At 41.3% G+C, this 25,849-nt stretch overlaps 1 protein-coding gene across 5 annotated transcripts in view; it reads left to right on the top strand.

Moving 5' to 3' along the window:
• Nucleotides 1–25,849, top strand: part of LOC115130065 (semaphorin-5B-like) — a 326,138-nt gene that overhangs the window by 129,193 nt on the left and 171,096 nt on the right. For all 5 annotated transcript variants that reach the window (XM_065018604.1, XM_065018613.1, XM_065018596.1 and 2 more), the window contains exon 5: nt 5,214–5,259. In XM_065018604.1, coding sequence (XP_064874676.1) covers nt 5,214–5,259 — 46 coding nt within the window. The remainder of the gene's footprint in view (nt 1–5,213; nt 5,260–25,849) is intronic.

Here is a 25,849-nt window from a genome sequence, read left to right as displayed (position 1 = left end):
GCCTGTGACTGGAACGAATTGCAAAAATCGCTGAAGTTGGAGACTTTTATCTCCCTCACCAACTTCAAACATCAGCTATCTGAGCAGCTAACCGATCACTGCAGCTGTACATAGTCTATTGGTAAATAGCCCACCCATTTTCACCTACCTCATCCCCATACTGTTTTATTTATTTACTTTTCTGCTCTTTTGCACACCAATATCTCTACCTGTACATGACCATCTGATCATTTATCACTCCAGTGTTAATCTGCAAAATTGTAATTATTCGCCTACCTCATGCCTTTTGCACACATTGTATATAGACTCCCCCTTTTTTTTCTACTGTGTTATTGACTTGTTAATTGTTTACTCCATGTGTAACTCTGTGTTGTCTGTTCACACTGCTATGCTTTATCTTGGCCAGGTCGCAGTTGCAAATGAGAACTTGTTCTCAACTAGCCTACCTGGTTAAATAAAGGTGAAATAAAAAATAAAAATAAAATGCGCCTTCGGAAAAGCACCGCTCAGCCTCAGAAGAGGCCCTTCTGGTCATGCAGCCATAGAGTCATTATGCCCTAATGGAGGCCTATTTACCTACTAACCAAATGAAGTCCACAGCATGCGTGATGCGTGCAACTCGTCATTGCAACATATTTGAACATTTCATTCATCCTTCATTCAATTTACTCAGTCAGTATGTCATCCATTCAGTCATTTGTCTGAGTTGCAATAGGAACTAAATCAAAGAGAATAGAACAGTCTTATCCATTTCTTTAATGGAAATCCATGTGTGTGTATTCAAAATGATCAAGTTCTTTAGCTTATCACTTTAATAATTCAAAGTTGAATTCAGGCCGATCCAAATCAAAACTTCAACTTTAGTGTGATGGTGTCCTGCAGAATCATTTTTTTAAACTCTATTTGTGTTTTATAATAGGGGTCCCTTTAAAAAAAGACCTTAGCTCACAGGCCTCAAAATATATCCCTCTGAATAAATGTTAAACTAAATAGTTGACAAGGCACATGCAGTGGCTGATGCAGGGTAAACAGACCAGTCAATAACAATAGGCTATAGATAGTCTTGACCATTTGGGACTCCTTGGCTATTTCCCTCAGGACAGGTTATAGCCTAAACTTAATCAATATTTTGTTTTGTCACATTTATTGATATGGATATAGCCTCTGTGTGATGGAGTTGTGCAACACAAAGGGCTATAACAAGCCTACATACAGAGTGGAATTCACTCATTCAACAGGCAAAGTGCCTAATATAAGGCCTACATTCCCATGCTCCCAAATACTGGGAAAAGTGTGATCCATTAGGTTACATGGTCACCACAGTAGCCCAACGCGGCTATAAAAATTAATTATGCAATTATATGGAAATTAAATAACACACAACAGCATGGCATATTTAGATAGCGGAATAGGCCTAGCCTAAATCATTTATTTTCTATTTTGCAGCTCAGGCGGTTATTCTAGACAAGGCTGTCTTTATCGTTCTCACACAAATAATTTGCTGAATGCCCAAGCCTATACTACGCCATATACTGGTGTAACGTCGTTATTGAATGCAGTTCTAAAACAAGCTCTAGACTTTTATTTTCAAATGAAGCCGGAAGCTGCATGGAAAATCTCATGTCTGGGCTGGAGTTGCTTGATTGACAAGCTAACTTCAACTAGCTACGTTTGGTTGATGGCCTTTGCAGATGCCACAATACTGACAAAAGTTTGAATCGATTAAAAAGATCTGTAACTGAGTAAAGGGAGAAGTAAACTACAAATTGAATGTGTAAATGTACATTTATAGTCATACGTTTACAGATCTAATTTAACATTTATATTTCATGTTTCGCACATGGCTTTTCTTACAATCCTAACAATTTACTATGGCTTTTCTTACAATCCTAACAATTTACTATGGCTTTTCTTACAATCCTAACAATTTACTATGGCTTTTCTTTACAATCCTAACAATTTACTATGGCTTTTCTTACAATCCTAACAATTTACTATGGCTTTTCTTACAATCCTAACAATTTACTATGGCTTTTCTTTACAATCCTAACAATTTACTATGGCTTTTCTTTACAATCCTAACAATTTACTATGGCTTTTCTTTACAATCCTAACAATTTACTATGGCTTTTCTTTACAATCCTAACAATTTACTATGGCTTTTCTTACAATCCTAACAATTTACTATGGCTTTTCTTTACAATCCTAACAATTTACTATGGCTTTTCTTACAATCCTAACAATTTACTATGGCTTTTCTTTACAATCCTAACAATTTACTATGGCTTTTCTTTACAATCCTAACAATTTACTATGGCTTTTCTTTACAATCCTAACAATTTACAATCCTAACAATTTACTATGGCTTTTCTTTACAATCCTAACAATTTACTATGGCTTTTCTTTACAATCCTAACAATTTACTATGGCTTTTCTTTACAATCCTAACAATTTACTATGGCTTTTCTTACAATCCTAACAATTTACTATGGCTTTTCTTACAATCCTAACAATTTACTATGGCTTTTCTTTACAATCCTAACAATTTACTATGGCTTTTCTTACAATCCTAACAATTTACTATGGCTTTTCTTTACAATCTTAACAATTTACTATGGCTTTTCTTTACAATCCTAACAATTTACTATGGCTTTTCTTACAATCCTAACAATCTCAGTTTTGGACAAGAATAACTTTATGACCAAAATTATCCTATTTACACTTTGTAGTAAATGTTGATACTCAATACATGTTTTCTACCAGATAAGTTGCCTTCAGTTGCTCTTTAAGTAGTTTGTTGAGGCTTGTTTGATAGGGCCTGGTCTGGAATTTGGCAGCTGGACGTTTTGAAACAATGTATATGACTGCAGAGTATCAGTAATGGGCTGCCAGAAAACATGTGGCGAGGCATCATTTGTCAGTTCTTTCTATTTAGTTCAATACAATATATTGATGCAAAGCGTTAAAAACACGGTCAAAGTGTTTTTATTTTTAGATTTTGCCTAATGATTTGTCAACTCACCCACATTTCCTCTGTGCTTCACATCGGAGTGCTGCTGCAGGCTCTTTGCATGTCTTGACCAATCAGATTAAACGGAAAATTGCAGTTTGAGCGGTACAGGCACAAAGCTCATGGCGCGCTCTCCATTTTCCTCAGGTATTTATTTAGTAAGTGTGATAACACATTACTCTCAACAGACACAAGCAAAAACTAATTCATAAATGTAGTATCCCATACACCTAAACCTTAGCGATCTGATATGCTGTATTGTGTGGAAACAATACTATTTTTCAGTCTGGTCAACTGTAGCCTACTAACAACAGCAGTTGCATAGTCTAGCCTACTGTGCGTCTCTCTGGTCAGGGTAAACGAAGCGGTGTGTATTTATAGACAATTGTTTGTGTTAAAATATTAATGGGATCAAATTTGGTTTATACTTAAACTTGTGCTGACTAGGCTACCCAAATTATTAACTGGAATTCATCAATAAACAAAATAGCTGACACACTGTACATTTTTCATTAGGTCTATGGTTGCATAGGGCAGGACTACATAAAACAAGCTCAGCCCTGTGAGTTTTTTTTATTGTCCAATCATGTTGCTTTCTCTGTGTCTGTGTAGGAAACCTCCCTAGTCCTTGGTAGCCTAGCATTTAGAGCACAAGGTCGTTGGTTTGAATACCAGAGCTGACAAAGTGAAAAAACTGTCCATGTGCTCTTGAGCAAGGCCCTTAACCCTAATTTTCTCCAATACAATTCATATGAACACTCCCTTACGGAAAAAAACACATGATTTCACGTGACATTTCCCCATGTTTTGCACGTGACACCATGTATTTTTGAAACACTTCACATGTGATGATGTGGACTTTCACATGAGAAATAATGTGAAACCATTTAGTTTTTGGAACACTTCACATGTGATTATATTTCACATGTGGATTTTCACAGGTGATGCCCTGCAAACAAAAATGAGTTATGATGCACACTGTACTTTTAACTTTTTAAACTTTTTAGTGTTTTCAACTTACATATTTGACTCACTTTAACATACATGATGTAAACTGAGGGTACAAACACTAGGACCACCTTCCTAATATGGGGTTGCACCCCCTTTTTCCTTCAGAAGAGCCACAATTTGACGGGGTATCGAAAGCATTCCGAAGGGATTATGGCCCATTTAGACTCCAATGCTTCCCACAGTTGTGTGAAGTTGGCTGGATGTCTTTTGGGTGGTGGACCATTCTTGATACGCATGCAAAACTGTTGAGTGTGAAAAACCCAGCAATGTTGCAGTTCTTAACATAATTCAACCGGTGCGCCTGGCACCTACTACCATATCCCGTTCAAAGGCACTTTAATATTTTGTCCTGCTCATTCACCCTCTGAATGGCACATATACACAATCCATGTCTCAATGCCTAAAAATCCTTTAACCAGTCTCCTCCCCTCCATCTACACAGATTTGACGTGGATTTAACAAGTGATGTCAATAAGGGATCATATTTTTCACCTAGTCAGTCTAAGTCATGGAAAAAGCATATGTTCCTAATGTTTTGCACACTGTGTTAGTTTAATTATACAGTCATTATTATTCAACATGTCCTTATCTGTGATTTGAACTCACAACCTCTTGGTTCATGGCATTCCGATCTTCCTTCTACGCCACCATGTCTGTATCATTAAATCATTTCACCTGTATTCCTACACTTTGAACTTTATAGTATATCTCAGCCTTGTTAAAAATACACTCAAGAAAATGTCATGTGAAGTGTTCCAAAAACACCATGATTTCACATGTGAAATGTCTCATGTCAAGTGTTACAAAAACACGTTATCATATGTGAAATTCATGTATTTTTTCCGTAAGGGACTACACGGTTGCAGAGTTTTCATCCTCGCCAAGGGCCATGATTTTTTTAACCATGTTACCTGATTAGAAAGTATCTGGTCCCATCATAGCCCATATTAAAAATTTTCACAACAGATGAATCACTTCTTATTGTGTAAGGTCCAGAGGTTTACCTGGTTAGAATACCAGATTAGGAAAAACTACGGGCCCCAGTTTTTATTTTCTTCCGCCAACCCACTCTGGGACCTGTGGTGCCATTTCTGACTCACTGTAACAGAAAACACACACAACTGCCGTGTAAACTAAGTGTTTATTAACTGTTTGTTTAAACTGTTATTTCCTCTCTGTCATTTTTACACAGAAACTTCCTCTTCAGATTGAGTCTCAACAACGTGTCTCTCATCCAGGTAAAATAAGTCCACCTCCTCTCTTCTCTTGCTGTGTGTTGTCCAGTTACATATTATCTGATTACAACAAAAAACAACTAATCAGTTATTCCAGCAAAAATATTGTAATCAGATTGGATACTTTTGAAAAACTCTGATTACTTAGATTACTTTTCAATTCCAAAAGGATCTTTGTGTAAAAGTACATTATGGCATCATTTCTGTTTTCTCAATGACATTCAGTTCAGCCTTTGGCAAAAAGGTGCCATTTTTAAGTTAATTCCACTCGAACGAGTCTGACCAAAAGTCAGTCCACTATGATGACACACCAAATGCGTTTGGTGGATCCTTTTTGTCGTCGTCTTATGCCTCTTAAAGGGTAACTCTCAACCCCAATTTCCGCCTTTGCCCTTACCCCTTAAAATTTTCAAAACATGCATTCAGGTGAGAAGTAGTGGTTGGGGGAATTGCTAGTAAATATTCATTTTGGGGGTGGGTAAAGGTAGTTGTACCTGATTCCAAAAGTTTCTCACTAAAATATACCAGGAGTCCACTGGCACGCTCTGATAATAAAATGATGTCCAGGGACGTATTTGCTTATGATGCACATTTAACTCACTGTGTAAGGCACTTATTTGCTGACATCTATTGCCACTTGCGGTGTAAATTCGAATCCCCCATGGGACGCAAAATAAATGTGGACTCACATTGTATTGTGTTGGGAAGAAAAGTGCAATCATCACCTTGGAAATTAAGATGAATTCAATCCAACTCACATTGCAGTATTTACACAGTAGCTCTTTTTTCAATGGTCAAATTAACTCAGATTGGTCTTGGGTACTGTATAAAACCCTACAACTACTACCAGGGCATCCCTTCTCACAGACATGCTTTCACTTTTCAGAATTACAAGTGTGTGGCAGGCAATAAATAATGTAGATAAAGGATTTGAAAAAAAACATATATCTGCCTGAGGCCTCCCGAGTGGTGCAGTGGTCTAAGGCATTGCATTGCTGTGCCACTAGAGATTCTGGGTTCGAGTCCAGGCTCTGTTGCAGCCGGCCGCAACTGGGACACCAGTTGGCACACAATTTGCCCAGCGTCATCTGGATTAGGGGAGGGTTTGGCTGGCAGAGATGTCCTTGTCCCGTTGTGCACTCCTGTGGCTGGCCGGGCGCAGTGCACGCTGACACGTTTGCCAGGTGTACGGTGTTTCCTCCGACACATTGGTGTGGCTGGCTTCTGGGTTAAGTGGGCATTGTCTCAAGAAGCAGTGCGGCTTAGTTGGGTTGTGTTTCAGAGGACGCATGGCTCTCGACCTTTGCCTCTCCTGAGTCTGTACGGAGTTGCAGCGATGAGACAAGACTGTAACTACCAATTGGATACCACAAAAAAGGGGTTAATTTTATATTTTTTAAATCTATATATATCTGCCCAATGTGGTATTAGAACTCACAAATATGAGCCAACTGTCTTAGCATACTGCACCACCAATCAGTCATAGCAGTTGGGGAAAAATACAATGACTTGACATGACCACCATTGTCATCTATTTCTTGTTACGATGGATGTAGCTACGATTATAAACATATAATCCTCACAGCCTACATTTTGTTTTCTTCATAAAAGCACATAGATGTGTATGAAACGGTAATCAAAAACATTGAATTAAGTCATATGTAGAAATGTGCCTAACTGCCTTTTGAATTTAGTCAAGGAAGCATCATGCAAAATGTATTGGTACACTCCACTTACCAAGGCCATTGCCAAATAAAGCACACGGTCACCTGCTTTTATAGTGAGCGTTGAGGTGGTACCACCCAGCACATCTAGAAGGGAGTGTAATTCATAATGAACCCCTTCCTTGAGGTGGTACCATCCAGCACATCTAGAAGGGAGTGTATTTCATACTGAACCCCTTCCTTGAGGTGGGACCACCCAGCACATCTAGAAGGGAGTGTATTTCATACTGAACCCCTTCCTTGAGGTGGTAGCACCCAGCACATCTAGAAGGGAGTGTACTTCATAATGAACCCCTTCCTTGAGGTGGTACCACCCAGCACAACTAGAAGGGAGTGTATTTCATACTGAACCCCTTCCTTGAGGTGGTACCACCCAGCACATCTAGAAGGGAGTGTATTTCATAATGAACCCCTTCCTTGAGGTGGTACCACCCAGCACATCTAGAAGGGAGTGTATTTCATAATGAACCCCTTCCTTGAGGTGGTACCACCCAGCACATCTAGAAGGGAGTGTTTTTCATAATGAACCCCTTCCTTGAGGTGGTACCACCCAGCACATCTAGAAGGGAGTGTATTTCATAATGAACCCCTTCCTTGAGGTGGTACCACCCAGCACATCTAGAAGGGAGTGTTTTTCATAATGAACCCCTTCCTTGAGGTGGTACCACCCAGCACATCTAGAAGGGAGTGTATTTCATAATGAACCCCTTCCTTGAGGTGGTACCACCCAGCACATCTAGAAGGGAGTGCATTTCATAATGAACCCCTTCCTTGAGGTGGTACCACCCAGCACATCTAGAAGGGAGTGTATTTCATACTGAACCCCTTCCTTGAGGTGGTACCACCCAGCACATCTAGAAGGGAGTGTACTTCATAATGAACCCCTTCCTTGAGGTGGTACAACCCAGCACATCTAGAAGGGAGTGTACTTCATAATGAACCCCTTCCTTGAGGTGGTACCACCCAGCACATCTAGAAGGGAGTGTATTTCATAATGAACCCCTTCCTTGAGGTGGTACCACCCAGCACATCTAGAAGGGAGTGTACTTCATACTGAACCCCTTCCTTGAGACGACAGAGGAACCTTCTCAAGGTGCCTCTACATCACCACTTCAATGGTGGAGTTGAACCGCTAGGGGTAAAAACAGCTAGATGTACTACTAAAAGAACAACCCTGGCAATGAACTGTCGAAATGAAGACCAGAATTAATGTGTTTCACTATAACTAAGCCTAAAACATCCTGGTTTTCGATTAAAACAACTTTTCATGAAAGTTACTCTTTAAGGGGAAAGTAATCCGATTACGTTACTGATTTTGGGTAATCTCAAAATTACGTTACTGATGACCATTTTGGACACTTAACTGTAATGGGTTACATTTAGAATGTAGCCTATGGAACCCTGTCAGTGGTCTTTAACAAACCACACTTATCTGTCTGCAGCCAGCACTCCTCTCTTCCGCTGGGCTCCCAGACCTGCTCCTATTCTCTCCTTCTCCTCCTCTCTCTACTCCTGTTCTGCCACTCCTTCTTTAACTTTCCTGGCAGCAGTTGGCTTGCTGGTATTGATTCTGTGGTTTTGGGACTGGAGTGTTTTCATCTCCTAGGATGGTGGTGGGGTGGTGAAAGAGTGAGTGTTTGGTGTGATGTCTATATGGAGGTAGCTACTGTTACAGGGGTCTACTGTGGGATTACAGTGCATCAGGTAGAGAAGGTTTGTGGTGGTGTGGGACCTGTTTTTAGTATTCCAGCCCTGGAGATTGTACATCACAAACCACAGTTTTTATGCGAGTAAAGCTATACTCGGGCGGCGGGGTAGCCTCGTGGTTAGAGCATTGGGACAGTAACCGAAAGGTTGCTAGATCGAACCCCTGAGCTGACAAGGTAAAAATCTGTTGTTCTGCCCCTGAACAACGCAGTTAACCCACTGTTCCTAGGCTGTCATTGTGAATAAGAATTTGTTCTTAACTGATTTGCCTAGTTAAATAAAGGTAATAAAATTAAAATGATTTTTTTTTTAGTTTCTGTACAATTTTAAAAATGCCGACAGATAGTTAGTTAGTTTGACACGGTGGGATATTTTTGTGTTGGTAAAATTAATTATGCTAGAAATGGCGGTGGAAACATTTTTATGCTCATTTTGATATAATAACCATCATCGAAGTAAACTTGGAGTCACGCGATATGATATGTGGTCTCCCACTACAAAACCATGCAGTTTATTAGGCTTCAGATGAAATCAATTATGATGGCCTTCACACGGTGATGAAAGTGCACGGCCGGTCTTGATGCTCCTTTACAATAATATTGGGGGTCTGATACTGGTGACATGATGATTGATGCTTGACTGCCGTTGACAAATACAAATATTTGCGCTCTTATCAATAATAATCTAATGTAGACTAGCCTACCTGAACTGTGTCTGTGAGCTGTTAGCTAAAGAACATGTACCCAGACCAGAGCCAAGACTATTGTAATAGTTCCAAAAGTGTCCAACCCCGTCCATCTGGCACTCAAGCAAGACTCAATCAAACACTCCTTGAAAGAACACAAATACTATTTGAACCCAGGTATGACTAAATCAAATCAAATTGATTTGCAAAATCTTTACATCAGCTGATGTCACAAAGTGCTGTACAGAAACCCAGCCTAAAACCCCAAAGAGCAAGCAATGCAGGTGTAGAAGCACGGTGGCTAGGAAAAACTCCCTAGGAAGCCAGGACCTATGAAGAAACATAGAGGAACCAGGCTATGAGGGGTGGCCAGTCCCCTTCTGGCTGTGCCGGGTGGAGATTATAACAGAACATGCCCAAGATGTTCAAATGTTCATAGATGACCAGCAGGGTCAAATAATAATAATCACAGTGGTTGTTGCAGGGGCAACAGGTCAGCACCTCAGAAGTACATGTCAGTTGGCTTTTCATAGCCAGTCATTCAGAGTATCTCTACCGCTCCTGCTGTCTCTAGAGAGTTGAAACAGGAGGGGTCAGGAGACACTGTAGGACCCATCCTACGGTACTCCCGGACAGGGCCAGTGGAGAGAGGGAAACCGGCCAGGCAGAGACAGCGAGGGCGGTGCGTTGTTCCAGTGCCTTTCCGTTCACCTTCACACTCCTGGGCCAGACTACACTCAATCATAGGACCTACTGAAGAGATGAGTCTTCACATGGGTAGGTAGACCATTCCATAAAAATGGAGCTCTATAGGAGAACGCCCTGCCTCCAGCTGTTTGCTGGAGTCTTGTGACTGTAGCGTACGTGTAGGTATATACGGCAGGACCAAATCGGAAGATAGGTAGGAGCAAGCCCATGTAATGCTTTGTAGGTTAGCAGTAAAACCTTGAAATCAGCCCTTGCCTAAACAGGAAGCCAGTGTAGAGAAGCTAGCACTAGAGTAATATGATCAAATCTTTTGTTTCTAGTGCTAAACACGGCTGCTAACTGAAGTTTATTTAGTGCTTTATCCGGGTAGCCAGAAATTACAGCATTGCAGTAGTCTAACCTAGAAGTGACAAAAGCATGGATTAATTTTTTTTTCTGCATAATTTTTGGACAGACATTTCAGATTTTTGCAATGTTATGTAGATGGAAAAAAGCTGTCCTTGAAACTGTCTTGATATGTTCGTCAAAACAGAGATCAGGGTCCTTCAGTTTTATTTGAGACGACTGTACAACCATCAAGATTAATTGTCAGATTCAACAGAAGATCTCTTTGTTTCTTGGGACTTAGAACAAGCATCTCTGTTTTGTCAGAGTTTAAAACTAGAACATTTGCAGCCATCCACTTCCTTACGTTTGAAACACAGGCTTCCAAGGAGGGCAATTTTGGGGCTTCATCATGTTTCATCGAAATGTACAGCTGTGTGTCATCCGCATAGCAGTGAAAGTTAACATTATGTTTCAGAATAACATCACCAAGAGGTAAAATATATTGTGAAAACAATAGTGCTCCTAAAACGGAACCTTCAGGAACACTGAAATGTACAGTTGATTTGTCAGAGGACAAACCATTCACAGAGACAAACTGATATCTTTCCGACAGATAAGATCTAAACCAGGCCAGAACTTGTCCGTGTAGACCAATTTGGGTTTCCAATCTCTCCAAAAGAATGTGGTGATCGATGGTATCAAACGCAGCGCTATGGTCTAGGAGCACGAGGACAGAGCCTCAGTCTGACGCCATTAAAAGGTCATTTACCACCTTCACAAGTGCAGTCTCAGCGCTATGATGGGGTCTAAAACCAGACTGAAGCATTTTGTATACATTGTTTGTCTTCAGGAAGGCAGTGAGTTGCTGTGCAACAGCTTTTTTTTTTATAAATGGAGAGGAATGGGAGAATCAATATAGGCCGATTAGTTTTTAAAAATGTTCTGGGTCAAGGTTTGGCTTTTTCAAGAGAGGCTTTATTACTGCCACTTTTAGTGAGTTTGGTACACATCCGGTGGATAGAGAGCCATGTATTATGTTCAACATAGGAGGGCCAAGCACAGGAAGCAGCTCTTTCAGTAGTTTAGTTGGAATAGGGTTCAGTATGCAGCTTGAAGGTTTAGAGGCCATGATTATTTTCATCAATGTGTCAAGAGATATAGTACTTAGAGGTTAGAGGTTGAGTGAAATGAGTGAATGCTGTATGTTGGTCTGATTCTACAGCACAACGACCTGTTTTTCTGCACTGAGAAGGATGGATGGATGAATGAAAGCATGTCACCACACACAGACTTAGGCTTCTATGACAAAGTGCTCTTTCAGCACGGTCACAACAGAGTGACATAATATGTGAGCAGCTGCCACCAGTGTGCCAATGTCAATGTTTCCCCACTGGGCAAAAACTGGTTGAATCAACATTGTTTCCACGTCATTTCAACTAAATAAATCAATGTGATTGAATAAAGGTGTAAAACTGATTGGATTTGTAAGAAGACATCAACATAAGGCCATTTAGTCTTTTTTTCACCCAACTTTGAACCTAAATCCAATGACATGGTCATTTTTTGTTGTTGATTTCAAGTTGAATTCACGTTAGTTGACAACTCAACCAACTGTAAATCAAAACTAAACGTTAAACTGACATCTGTGCCTAGTGGTCCTTTGTTTTTGGTGCTCTTGTCTTTTTTTTGTATGTGGAAGAGGACTGGGGTTGGTGAGTTTTGCACACTGTTTCTGTACTCGGTAAAATGGTTCTGGCAGTCCTGAAAGGAACCATGTCTTTCAACATCTGTACGCCCGCGTGCACACACACACTCTTTATTGTCTTGTCTTGAGCTGGGGGATAAACAAGGCAGCTCCCTCTTCATTCTGTTCTAACTGGAGGTGTCATTAGGTGTGCCAGGGCCCAAATCGATGAGCACAGAACATTGCTGCTGCCCAGTTAGTAGGAGAGGATCTGAGCATGCCAGCATGCCTAAAGAGATGGAAGGACGCTGCTTCAAACTATTCCTCTTCCTCCTCCTGCCGGTTAGCCTGAACCATACACAGCAGCAGGAGAGAGCTATCCAACCCAGTCCCGGAGGACCTAAGGGTTGGCTGGCTTCAGCCCTGCACAATCACACAGACCTGAAATGGAGGTCAGGTATTGAAATGGGGTGAAAGTGAGTCTACATTTACCTGCAGTCCTCTAGTTGAAACGAGTCGCTGATTGATTGAGAAGTAACTGGAGTAACAACCACTATTCACTATTCAGTCAGAGCAGACCTATTCATGCATTTTAATGGCAGCCCAGTCTTTATCAAAGCTGACCCATTATCCCTGTAACCACATCCCTTTTGAGCGTCCCTACCTCGTCTGTCTGTGTCTCTGTCTCTCTCTTCCCTGTCTCCTCATCCCTCTCTCACTCTCTGTCCCTCTCTCTATGTGACGCTATTAGAGTCCCCCTATGTGTTGCTTAGAGGACTATAATGGAACAGCCCAGCGATGGAGCTCACCTCCCCATGCCAAACACGCAGCTCCTGTCAGGAGAGATGAAGGGGAGAGATGAGGACAGAGGGGTGAGGACAGGCCTTTTAGTTCTCCCCTTTCTGGGGGGAGAAGGGAGGAAAAAAGGGAGAGATGTGGGAGGAAAGGGGGTGAGGACAGGCCTTTTAGTTCTCCCCTTGCTGCGGGGAGAAGGGAAGAAAAAAGGGAGAGATGTGGGAGGAAAGGGAGGAGACAGACCTTTTAGTTTTCTCTGAGAAGGGGGGAGGAAGGGGAAGTGCTGATGCTGGCTTTGAAGGCGGACCCAGGCTATTCAAACAGACACCTGGGAGAACACCTGTCATAGACATTAGTGGGAAGGCAAGCGTGGAGGAGAGGAAAAGGGGAGATTGAGAGGGAGAGACAGAGGGAAGGGGATAAATACAGTGGTCATCAGAGGAGAGAGAGACCTATCCAACCAAAAAACACAGGCACAGAAAACCTTAGCTTACGCCTTCTCTATGGTGAATCACTAAAACAATGCATAAATACTGTAAGATAAAAGAAGGAATAGCATGCCAGAAAACAGCTCAATGTGATTGAAAAATCCATTGAATCAAATCACTTCTGGGAAAATTGGAACAGACTAAACAATCAACAACACGAAGAGCTATCTATCCAGAATGGAGATGTATGGATAATCCACTTATCCAACCTTTTTGGACATATAACAAAAAACCAAGAACAAAAACATATACTGTACATGATCATATACTGAACTTAGAATCAACTACTAAACTAAAGACTACCAGAACCCACTGGATTCTCCAAATACATTGGAATGGCTACAAGACCAAATATAAAACCTCCAACCCAAAAAGGCCTGTGGTGTTGATGGTATAGTATACTAAATGAAATTATAAAATACACCGACCACAAATTCAAATGGCTATTAAACTCTTCAACATTAACCCCAGCTCTGGCATCTTCCCCAGTATTTGGAATCTAGGTCTGATCACCCTAATCCACAAAAGCGGTGACAAGTTTCCCTCCAATAATTACCGTGGAATCAACGTCTATGAAAAGCAATCTCTGAAAAATCCTTTGCACTATCATCAACAGAAGACTCCAACATTTCCTCAGTGAAAACAATGTCCTGAGCAAATGTCAAATTGGCTTTCTACCAAAATACCGTACAACAGACCACGTATACACCATGCACACCCTTAGTGACAAACAAACCAACCAAAACAAAAGCTTTTGTGATTTCAAAAAAGCTTTAGATTCCTTTTGTCATGAGTGTCTGCTATACAAATTTATGGAAAGCGGTGTTTGGGGGGTGGCATATTGCAATATACAATTAATTTACACAAACAACAAGTGTGCAGTTAAAATGGGCAAATAAACACATTTCTTTCCTCTGGGCCATGGGGTGAACTCAGAAATCAAATATCTACTGTTTGCTGATGATCTGGTCCTTCTGTCCCCAACCAAGAAGGGCCTACAGCAGCATCTAGCTCTTCTGCACAGATTCTGTCAGACCTGGGTCCTTTCAGTAAATCTCAGTAAGACAAAAATAATGGTGTTCCAAAAAAGATCCAGTTGCCAGGACCACGAATACAAATTCCATCTGGACATCGTTGCCGTAGAGCACACAGAGAATTATACCTACTGTGGCTTAAACATCAACACCACAGGTAACTTCCACAAGGATTTGAACGATCTGAGAAACAAGGCAAGAAGGACCCTCTACGCCATCAAAAGGAACATAAACTCGACATTCTTGGCTAAAAATACTTCAATCAGTTATAGAACCAATTGCCCTTAATGGTTGTGAGGTATGTGGTCCACTCACCAACCAATAATTCACAAAATAGTACAAACCCAATTGAGACTCTGCATGCAGAATTCTGCAGAAATATACTTTGTGTGCAACGCAAAACCGCAAACAATGCATGCAGAGCAGAATTAGGACTATACCCGCTAGAATCCAGAAAATAGCTGTTCAATTCTACAACCACCTAAAAGGAAGTGATGCCTACATATTCCATCACAAAGCCCTTACCTGCAGAGAAATTAACCTAGAGAAGAGTCCTCTCAGCCAGCTGGTTTTGGGGCTCTGTTCACAAACAGACCCCACAGAGTCCCAGGACAGCAAAACAATTAGACCCCACCAAATTAAGCAAGAAGATTACAATTTGACACACTGTAAAGAATCAAACAAAAACAGAGCAATTTCGAATGCTATCTGGCTCTAAACAGAGAGTACACAGTGGCAGAATACCTGACCACAAAAGTAAGAAAATCCTTGACTATGTACAGACTCAGTGAGCATAGCCTTGCTATTGAGAGAGGCCGCCATAGGCAGACCTGTCTCTCGAGAGAAGGCAGTCTAAGTGCACACTGCCCACAAAATTAGTTGGAAACTGAGTTCCATTTCCTAACCTCCTGCTAAATGTATGATCACCTTAGAGATGCATATTTTCCACAGATCATATTCCAGAATTTGAAAAAAAGTTCAACACTGACATTTAGGTCATACTCGTGTCACATGTTGCATGGTTTTTCAGTGTATCTGCATGACACCATCCAAAGGGAAACTAAAAGAGGAACGCAGATGAAGGAAGCAGCTAGAGCAATCTTCTTTCCTTCCTTTCTCTCTCTTTCTTTCTCTCTCTCTCTCTCTCTCTCTCTCTCTCTAACTCTCCTGTGCTTCTCTCTCTAACTCTCCTGTTCTTCTCTCTCTCTCTCTCTCTCCTGTTCTTCTCTCTCTCTCTCTCCTGTTCTCTCTCTCCTGTTCTCTCTCTCTCTCTCTCCTGTTCTCTCTCTCTCTCTCCCTGTTCTCTCTCTCCTCTCTCTCTCTCTCTCTCTCCTGTTCTCTCTCATCTTCTCTCTCTCTCCTGTTCTCTCTCCTGTTCTCTCTCTCTCTCTCTCTCTCTCTCTCTCTCTAGTTACTTTTGTTCTCTCCCTTCTCTCTCTCTAGTTACTTTTGTTCTCTCCCTTCTCTCTCTCTCACCTTCTCTCTCTCCCTCACACCCTCTCTCTCCCTCCTGCTCTCTCCCTCTCTCTCCTGTTCTCTCTCACTCGTCCCCTCTCTCTCCTGCTCTCTCCCTGTCTCACTCTGCTGTGTGTTTTGTGTGGAGCTGGCAGACTACATCACACAAACACACTCTCAGCAGGGGCCAAGAGGACAGAGTGTGTGGGTGTGACTCAGAGAATCCCACAACATACCTCACCACATCCCTCACTCTAGCTCCCCTACGGCGAGAGGATGAGAGACCGAGTGATACGTTCCAGGAAAAGGAGCGCACTGACAATTGTGTCAGATGTTCTTACCCAAAAAAGATGCAGTGATCCCACACGGTGTGTGTGTGTGTGTGTCAATGACAAAGGAGATCATTAATTCACATACCCCCCCCACCACCACCATACCTACCAGCTCAGAATCCTAAGCACAAAAACTTTCAAGTATGTGTGGGCACCACAGGAGTTTGGTGGCACCTTAATTGGGGAGGACGGGCTCGTGTTAATGACTGGAGCGGAATGATTGGAATGTTATCAAATACATCAAACACATGGTTTCCATGTGTTTGATAACATTCCATTTGCTCTGGTTCCAGCCATTTTTATGAGCCGTCCTCCCCTCCACTGGTGGGCATATTCTATCAGTATCAAGGGAAATTATTTCGATTTCCGCAGGACCGTGAGTGAGCATAGAAGCAGTAGCTTCTTCTCCACAAAGACCAGAGAGGTGGGCTATAAAATCCATGTTGGCTATTTGTAAGCATTCCATGGATGTGTCCTGTGCAGATATTTTATTATGGGTTAGGTACAGTATGTGCAGTGATGAGCAGTATTTCTGTATTTGAAATACGTATTTGAATTACTTCTGAGTATTTTGTCATTTCTATTACACTGGGCTGAACTACACTCCAATGTATTTTGTATTTGCAAAATACTGTAATTTGTCTTTTCAAAATATAAAATAATTTTCTGTATCATTTTTATAGTGGTTTACATTTTGTAGCCCACCTTTCACCCTGCATTGGTATCAGAAGTCTGATATCACTATGGTGTGACAAAAACATCTGCTATAAACTATATAAATGTATATGAAAAATCCAGAATTGCAAAGCAAGCCGAGTATTATTCTAATAAGTTCCGCCCCATATGTCATTGTCACATATACATGTACATTTTGGTAATTTAGCAGACATACTTATCCAGAGTCACTCAACTAAGGTAGATAAACAACAACATACAGTATCACAGTCATGTGTTTTTGTAACCGTTTCTGAGAATATTGTTGCTGTTCGGGCTGGCTACTTGCAAAAGTATTTGAAAATACAAAATACATGTATTTTAATTAATCGAATTACAAAATACAAGTACACAATTCAAGTATTTTGTGGTTTATTTTGGTACAGATACAAATTACTGTAAAGATAAATGTATCTGGATCAGCGGTCTAAGGCACTGCATCTCAGTGCTAGTGGCATCACTACAGACCTGGTTTGATTCCAGGCTGTATCACAACTGGCCGTGATTGGTAGTGCCATAGGGCGGCGCACAATTGGCCCAGCGTCTTATGGGTTAGGGCTTGGCTGGGGTAGGCCGTCATTGTAAATAAGAATTTGTTCTTGACTGACTTGCCTAGTTAAATTTTTAAAAATTGTACAGTATTTAGTCATTTTTGCCCATCCATTGGTATGTGTTGGACAGGCCAGAAAGCCCTGGAGGCTATGAGGGCCAGAAGGGGAGTGCTGAGGTGGAATAAATCATTTAATTCTCTTTCTCTCAATTCAAAAAGCCTTTATTGGCATGGGAAACATGTTTACATTGCCAAAGCAAGTGAAATAAACAATAAACAAAAGTAAGATACAAAGCAATATATATATATATTTTTTTAACATTTAACAGTAAACATTTCACGACTCCCTTAGAATGCAAGATTACACATGATAGTCAGCTTTTTCCAGTCAGTTTCAAACCAGAACACCTATATCTCCCAAGTGTTCAGATTTTAACACTCGTGTTTACTTTCCCATTGTCCTGTTGAGTGCATTTAGTCATTAGACATTGATGTGACTTTTACATGCCTTTTATTCAGATTAGTGTTAGGAATGTCTGTCACCTTACATACATTTCAGCACAACTGAACAGAACATTTGATTTAAGAAAGCTTTTCAAACACACAGTGTTGTTACTCAGCTAATTTTCTTTATCTCTCCTGAGTGAAAAAGATGTGGGAGTGGCTTCATTATCACATTTCCCAGCATGCTTTGTTGGAGGTAGATTTTTTGAGTAGTTTGTTTTAATATCATAATTCTTTATCTATGTTTCCTCATGCACATTAATTAATTGATCTTGTAATATAGAAAGATAAGCGAAAAACATTTCTAAACTAATCCAATCTATAAGGCGTTGGATTTATTGCACCTGTTACCGAGATGGTTTTTCCAGTTTAGATGGTTTAGCTGGACAGAGTTGTTAAGTCTTCCCTATGTCTTGAATCTGATAGGCATTACTAATCATTTCACAAACTACCATGTTGAAACTTGCTGGTCTGCAAAGGTCTAGGATTTTTCAGGGACAAGAATTTCAGGTTTCAGGGACAAGAATTTATTGAACAAAAGATGTCTCTGTCACTAACAATCAAAGTCATGGGTGGTTATCTCTCACATACACTTGAAATGTTGGGAAATATGCAAATATGGCTTTACACGCTGCAGTGTTAAAACAACACCTCAGGGCCGGTTTCCCAGACCTGTGTCCAGCCTAGTCCTGGACTAAAAAACATGATTCATGGAGATTACTGTTGAACATGGCATGAGGCAGCGCTTTGTTTATTGTTTTGGCAAGTTTTGAAGTGTCTGAAAATGTGTTTTATTGGAAAAGTTTGGTTACTAACTAGCTACCTTTTGATTTTGGATCCCGCAACGAGGTTGGCATCAGTTGCTGGAACCACTGCTATCTGTCCAGGAATCATACCAATCAAGGGTCTGATGATGAGCTGTTTGGCGTATCAGCCAGCCTAGCTGCCACTGTTAGCTGCCTATTAAGTTAGCAGGGTTTCCTTGAGGGCTTGAATGCAGCCCGCGATGCAGTTAGCCCTTGTGGCTGGGACTGTGGCTGTCTAGATCCCTACAGTTTTTTGGTCTTTCCATCTTCCCTGTGACCTGCCCTGTTTGGAATTGCGGGGAGTAATAGAGTAGCCTACATTGCTACCATGACAAAGACCAAAGCCGGTTGATGACAGTGGTGTCTCTTTATCACAGGTGAAGGATATTGTAAACAAACAAAATGAGTTTTACAAGCAGTTGTTACAACAAGAAAATTTATTCAAGTATTGTGTCAAAATACTGGTGGAGTCAACTAATAGAAGAATGGACGACCTGACCAGAGAGGTCCAGGACCTGAAGAACAGTTTGAAGTTCTCCCAGGGTCAGCTCGATGAGTTTAAACAGGAAAACGGCAAGATTACAACAATCTGTAAGTCATTGAGAAAGGACATTCTGTATGTAAATCCATGATGACAATGCCACAGAAATCAGATTATTTGGGGTGACAATCAAGGCGGAACGACATTGTTGTAGACAGGATTGCAGAATCTACACATGAGACCTGGACGGAGTCTGAGGACAAAGTGAGGGAAATTATCTAAGAGAAACTGAAGATGGACCACAAGAAGATTGCGTTGGAGCACGCCCACAGGACTGGAAAACCCACCATCGACCGAGGTGACAGGCCCAGGCCGATCTGCGGTTCTGGAATGACCCAAGAACTTCCTCAACAAGGACTATCTTGAAGCTGTGTGCCAGAAGAGAAAATGTATTATTCCGGCCATGAAAGCTGCCAGAGCACGTGGGGACATTACTTATATCCAATATGACAGGCTCATTGTACACCCTCCCTCCCAAAAGCCTGGAAACGATGAGAGAGCCAAGCCTATGGGTTCTTAGCTTTAACCCCACAGCACACACACACGATTACACACACCAACTGATTAATGGACTGCTAAATGTATGTTTTTTTTCTCTTGCTTTGTTTTTTCTTTTCCATATTATGTCTATCTCAGAGAAGCTACCCAGGAAAAGGCTGAAAATACCCCATATTAATATATTTAGCCGTAGAAATAAGGTTCATGAAAGCAAAAACGTGTTAACATCAGATAACATTAACATTAACATAGCCATTTCTGAGACTCATTACAAGTGGATATAACATCTATAGAAGAGACAGAAATGCTCATAGGGGAGATTTGCTATATATATTCAGAGCCATATCCCTGTAATGCTTATGGGGGAGGTGTTGCTGTATATATTCAGAGCCATATCCCTGTAATGCTTATGGGGGAGGTGTTGCTGTATATATTCAGAGCCATATCCCTGTAATGCTTATGGCGGAGGTGTTGCTGTATATATTCAGAGCCATATCCCTGTAATGCTTATGGGGGAGGTGTTGCTGTATATATTCAGAGCCATATCCCTGTAATGCTTATGGGGTAGGTGTTGCTGTATATATTCAGAGCCATATCCCTGTAATGCTTATGGGGTAGGTGTTGCTGTATATATTCAGAGCCATATCCCTGTAATGCTTATGGGGGAGGTGTTGCTGTATATATTCAGAGCCATATCCCTGTAATGCTTATGGGGGAGGTGTTGCTGTATATACTCAGAGCCATATCCCTGTAATGCTTATGGGGGAGGTGTTGCTGTATATATTCAGAGCCATATCCCTGTAATGTTTATAGGGGAGGTGTTGCTGTATATATTCAGAGCCATATCCCAGTAATGTTTATAGGGGAGGTGTTGCTGTATATACTCAGAGCCATATCCCAGTAATGTTTATAGGGGAGGTGTTGCTGTATATACTCAGAGCCATATCCCAGTAATGTTTATAGGGGAGGTGTTGCTGTATATATTCAGAGCCATATCCCAGTAATGTTTATAGGGGAGGTGTTGCTGTATATACTCAGAGCCATATCCCAGTAATGTTTATAGGGGAGGTGTTGCTGTATATATTCAGAGCCATATCCCTGTAATGTTTAGAGAAGATCTCATGTCAAGTGTTATTGAAGTGCTGTGGCTGCAGGTTCACCTGCCTCATCTAAAGCTCATTATTTTGGGGTGGTTCTATAGGCCACCAAGTGCTGACAGTCAGTGTCTAAATCATTTGTCTGAAATGCTTGAAAGTGTATATGATGTAAACAGAGAGGGGGACCTGAATATTGACTGGTTTTCATCAAGCTGGCTGCTCAAAAGGAAGCTTCTCACTGTACCCAGTGCCTGTAATCTGGTTCAGGTTATTAATCAACCACCCAGAGTGGTTACAAACACTACAGGAACAAGATCATCCACATGTATCGATCACATCTTTACTAATAGTGTTAGAACTATGTTTTAAAGCTGTATTCGTACCCATTGGATGCAGCGATCACAATATAGTGGCTATATCCAGGAGAACCAAGGTTCTAAACTGGGCCCTTAAAGTAGTGTATAAGAGATCACACAAACATTTTTGCTGTGACTCTTATGTGGATTATATAAAAGATATGTATTGGTCTGATGTGATTAATGAGAAGCATCCAGATGTTGCACTTGATGAATTTATGAAATTGCATCTTCCAATTATTGAGAAACATTGAGAAACTGACTGTTAGAACTATTTAGGCTCCATGGATTGATAAGGGATTGAAAAACTGTATGGTTGAAGGATAGAAATTAAAATAGAAAATTGAGAAATTATGTGACTAAACTTAACAAAAAGATGATGAAACTGTATTATGAAGCCACGATCAATGATATAAAGAATATTGGGTAAAAACTTTGCCGTACTTGAAATTTAATTATGGGCAGAAAGACAAATTCAACAATATCTTTCATCGAATCAGATGGCTTATTCATCACACAACCATTTGATTATTTTAATGATTAGTTCATTGGCAAAGTGGGCCAACAACAAACAGTGTATTCATGCATAAAAAAATCTAATAATGAAAGAAAAGCATTGTAAGTTTGAATCTTGTAAAGTTAGTGTGGGAAAGGTGGAAAAACTATTGTTATCGACAAATAATGACAAACCTACATTGACAACTTAGATGGAAAGCTTCTGAGGATGGTAGCTGACTATGACCAATCCTATCTGTAATATCTTTAATCTGAGCCTAGAGGAAGGTGTTTGTCCTCAGGCCTGGAGGGAAGTCCTTCCGCTACCCAAGAGTGGTAAAGCTGCTTTTACTGGTTCTAACAGCAGACCAATCAGCTTTCTGCAGGCTCTTAACAAACTGTTGGAAAAAAATGTATTTGACCAAATACAATGCCATTTCTCTGTTTGATTTGACAACAGACTTTCAGCATGCTTATAGAGAAAGTGCACAACAAGTTGAGTGCCTATCACAAATGAATGATGATTGGATGAAATAAATTGATAATAAGAAGATTGTGGTAGCTGTACTGTTTGATTTCAGTGCAGCCTTTGGTATTATTGACAATAACCTGTTGTTGAAAAAACGTATGTGCTATGGCTTTTCAACCTCTGCCATATTGTGGATTCAGAGCTATCGACTGTATCTAATAGAATTCAGAGGGGTTTTCTTTGATGAAAGCTTATCTAATGTCAAACATGTAGGGTGTTGTATACTGCAGGGTAGTTCTCTGGGCCCTCTACTTTTTTCAATTTTTACCAATGACCTGCCACTGGCATTGAACAAAACCTGTGTGTCCATGTATGCTGATGATTCAACCATATACGTGCCAGCAACCACAGCTAATGAAGTCACTGAAACCCTTAACAAGGAGTTGCAGTCAGTTTTGGAATGGGTGGCCAGTAATAAACTGGTCCTGAACATCTCTAAAACTAAGAGCATTGTATTTGGGACAAATCATTCCTTAAGATCTAGACCTCAGCAGAATCTGGTAATGATGGTGTGGCTGTTGAACAAGTTGAAGAGACTAAATTACTTGGTGTTACCTTAAATTAGCACCTAGCTCCACTCCACTCCCATTCCCCAGGCACTCTCATTTGTTGACTGTAAACCTGTAACCGTAAAAGCCTTGGTTTTATGCATGTTAACATTAGAAGCCTCCTCCCTAAGTTTGTTTTATTCACTGCTTTAGCACACTCTGCCAACCCAGATGTCCTAGCTGTGTCTGAATCCTGGCTAAGGGGACGCCACCAAAAATCCTGAATTTTCCACCCCTAACTGTATCATTTTCCGACAAGATAGATCTGCCAAAGGGGGCGGAGTTGCAATCTACTGCAGAGATTGCCTGCAGAATTCTGTCATACTATCCAGGTCTGTGCCCACAATTTGGGCACAGACCTTCTACTTTTAAAAATCTACCTTTCCAGAAACAAGTCTGTCACCGTTGCTGCTTGTTATAGACCAGCTTCTGCCCCCAGCTGTGCCCTGGACACCATATGTGAATTTATTGCCCCCCATCTATCTTCAGAGCTCGTACTGTTAGTTGACCTAAACTGGGACATGCTTAACACCCCGGCCATCCTACAATCTAAGCTAGATGCCCTCAATCTCACACAAATTATCAATGACCCTACCAGGTACAACCCCAAATCCGAAAAACACGGGCACCCTCATAGGTATCATCCTGACCAACCCTCTAAATATACCTTTGCTGTCTTCAACCAGGATCTCAGCGATCACTGCCTCATTGCCTGCGTCCACAATGGGTCTGCGGTCAAACGACCACCCCTCATCACTGTCAAACGCTCCCTAAAACACTTCAGCGAGCAGGCCTTTCTAATCGACCTGGCCCGTCATTCCATCAGTAGAGGATGCCTGGTTATTCTTTTAAAGTGCTTTCCTCACCATCTTAAATACGCATGCCCCATTCAAAAACATACTGTGGCGTACTGCATTAGCATCGAATAGCTCACGCGATATGCAACATTTCAGGGAAGTTAGGAACCAATATACACAGGAAGTTTGGAAAGCAAAGACTAGCTTTTTCAAGCAGAAATTTGCATCCTGTAGCACAAACTCCAAAAAGCTATTGGCCACTGTAAAGTCCATGGAGAATAAGAGCACCTCCTCCCAGCTGCCCACTGCACTGAGGCTAGAAAACACTGTCACCACCGATAAATCCACGATAATTGAGAATTTCAATAAGCATTTTCACCTGCCGCGGTCATCCCCCTCTTCAAAGGGGGAGGCACTCTACACCCAAACTGTTACAGACCTATATCTATCCTACCTTTATAAGGTCTTCTGAAGCCAAGTTAACAAACAGATCACCGACCATTTCGAATCCCACAATACCTTCTCCGCTATGCAATCTAGTTTCCGAGCTGGTCATGGGTGCACCTCAGCCACGCTCAAGGTCCTAAACGATATCATAACCGCCATTGAGAAAGACAATACTGTGCAGCCGTAGTCATTGACCTGGCCAAGGTTTTCGACTCTGTCAATCACCACATTCTTATCGGCAGACTCAACAGACTTGGTTTCTCAAATGACTGCCATGCCTGGTTCACCAACTACTTCTCAGATAGAGTTCAGTGTGTCAAATCGGAGGGCCTGTTGTCTGGACCTCTGGCGATCTCTATGAGGATGCCACAGGGTTCAATTCTCGGGCCGACTGTTTTCTCTGTATACATCAATGATGTCGCTCTTGCTGCTGGTTATTCTCTGATCCACCTCTACGCAGACGACACCATTCTCTATACTTCTGGCCCTTCTTTGTACACTATGTTACCTCATCTCCAGAAGAGCTTCAATGCCATTACAACACTTCCTTCCGTGGCCTCCAACTGCTCTTAAATGCAAGTAAAACTAAATGCATGCTCTTCAACTGATCGCTGCCCGCACCTGCCCGCCCGTCCAGCATCACTACTCTGGGCGGTTCTTACTTAGAATATGTGGACAACTACAAATAATTAGGTGTCTGGTTAGACTGTAAACTCTCCTTCCAGACTCACATTAAGCATCTCCAATCCAAAATGAAATCTGGAATTGGCTTCCTATTCCTCAACAAAGCCTCCTTCACTCATGCTGCCAAACATACCCTCGTAAAACTGACTATCCTACCGATCCTTGACTTCGGCGATGTGATTTACAAAATAGCCTCCAACACTCTACTCAGCAAATTGGATGCAGTCTATCACAGTGCCATCCGTTTTGTCACCAAAGCCCCATATACTACCCACCACTGTGACCTGTATGCTCTCGTTGGCTGGCCCTCACTTCATATTTGTCACCAAACCCACTGGCTCCAGGTCATCTATAAGTTTTGCTAGGTTATGTCCTGCCTAATCTCAGCCCACTGGTCACCATAGCAGCACCCACCTGTAGCACGCGCTCCAGCAGGTATATTTCACTGGTCACTCCCAAAGCCAATTCCTCTTTGGCCGCCTGTCCTTCCAGTTCTCTGCTGCCAATGAATGGAACGAATTGCAAAAATCACTGAAGCTGGAGACTCATATCTCCCTCACTAACTTTAAGCATCAGCTGTCAGAGCAGCTCACAGATAATTGACCTGTACATAGCCCATATGTAAATAGCCCATCCAACTACCTCATCCCCATATTGTTATTTTTTTTTGTTGCTCCTTTGCACCCCAGTGTCTCTACTTGTCTACTTGCACATTAATCTTCTGCACATCTATCACTCCAGTGTTTAATTGCTAAATTATAATTATTTCGCCACTACGGCCTATTTATTGCCTTACCTCCCTAATCTTACCTCATTTGCACACACTGTATATAGATTTTTTCTATTGTGTTATTGACTGTACATTTGTTTGTTCAATGTGTAACTGTGTTGTTTTTTGTTGCACTGCTTTGCTTTATCTTGGCCGCAGTTGTAAGTGAGAACTTGTTCTCAACTGGCCTACCTGGTTAAATGAAGGTGAAATCAACAATCAAAAATAAAGATTGTAAACTATCATGGTCAAAACATATAAATTCAATGGTTCTAAAGTTGGGGAGAGATCTGTCCGTAATAAAGAAATGTTCTGCTTT

The sequence above is a fragment of the Oncorhynchus nerka genome, linkage group LG1, assembly GCF_034236695.1.
Source record: "Oncorhynchus nerka isolate Pitt River linkage group LG1, Oner_Uvic_2.0, whole genome shotgun sequence".
Taxonomy (NCBI): Eukaryota; Metazoa; Chordata; class Actinopteri; order Salmoniformes; family Salmonidae; genus Oncorhynchus; species Oncorhynchus nerka.
Note: the sequence above shows the minus strand (reverse complement) of the source record. Positions and strands in the feature narration are given on the sequence as shown.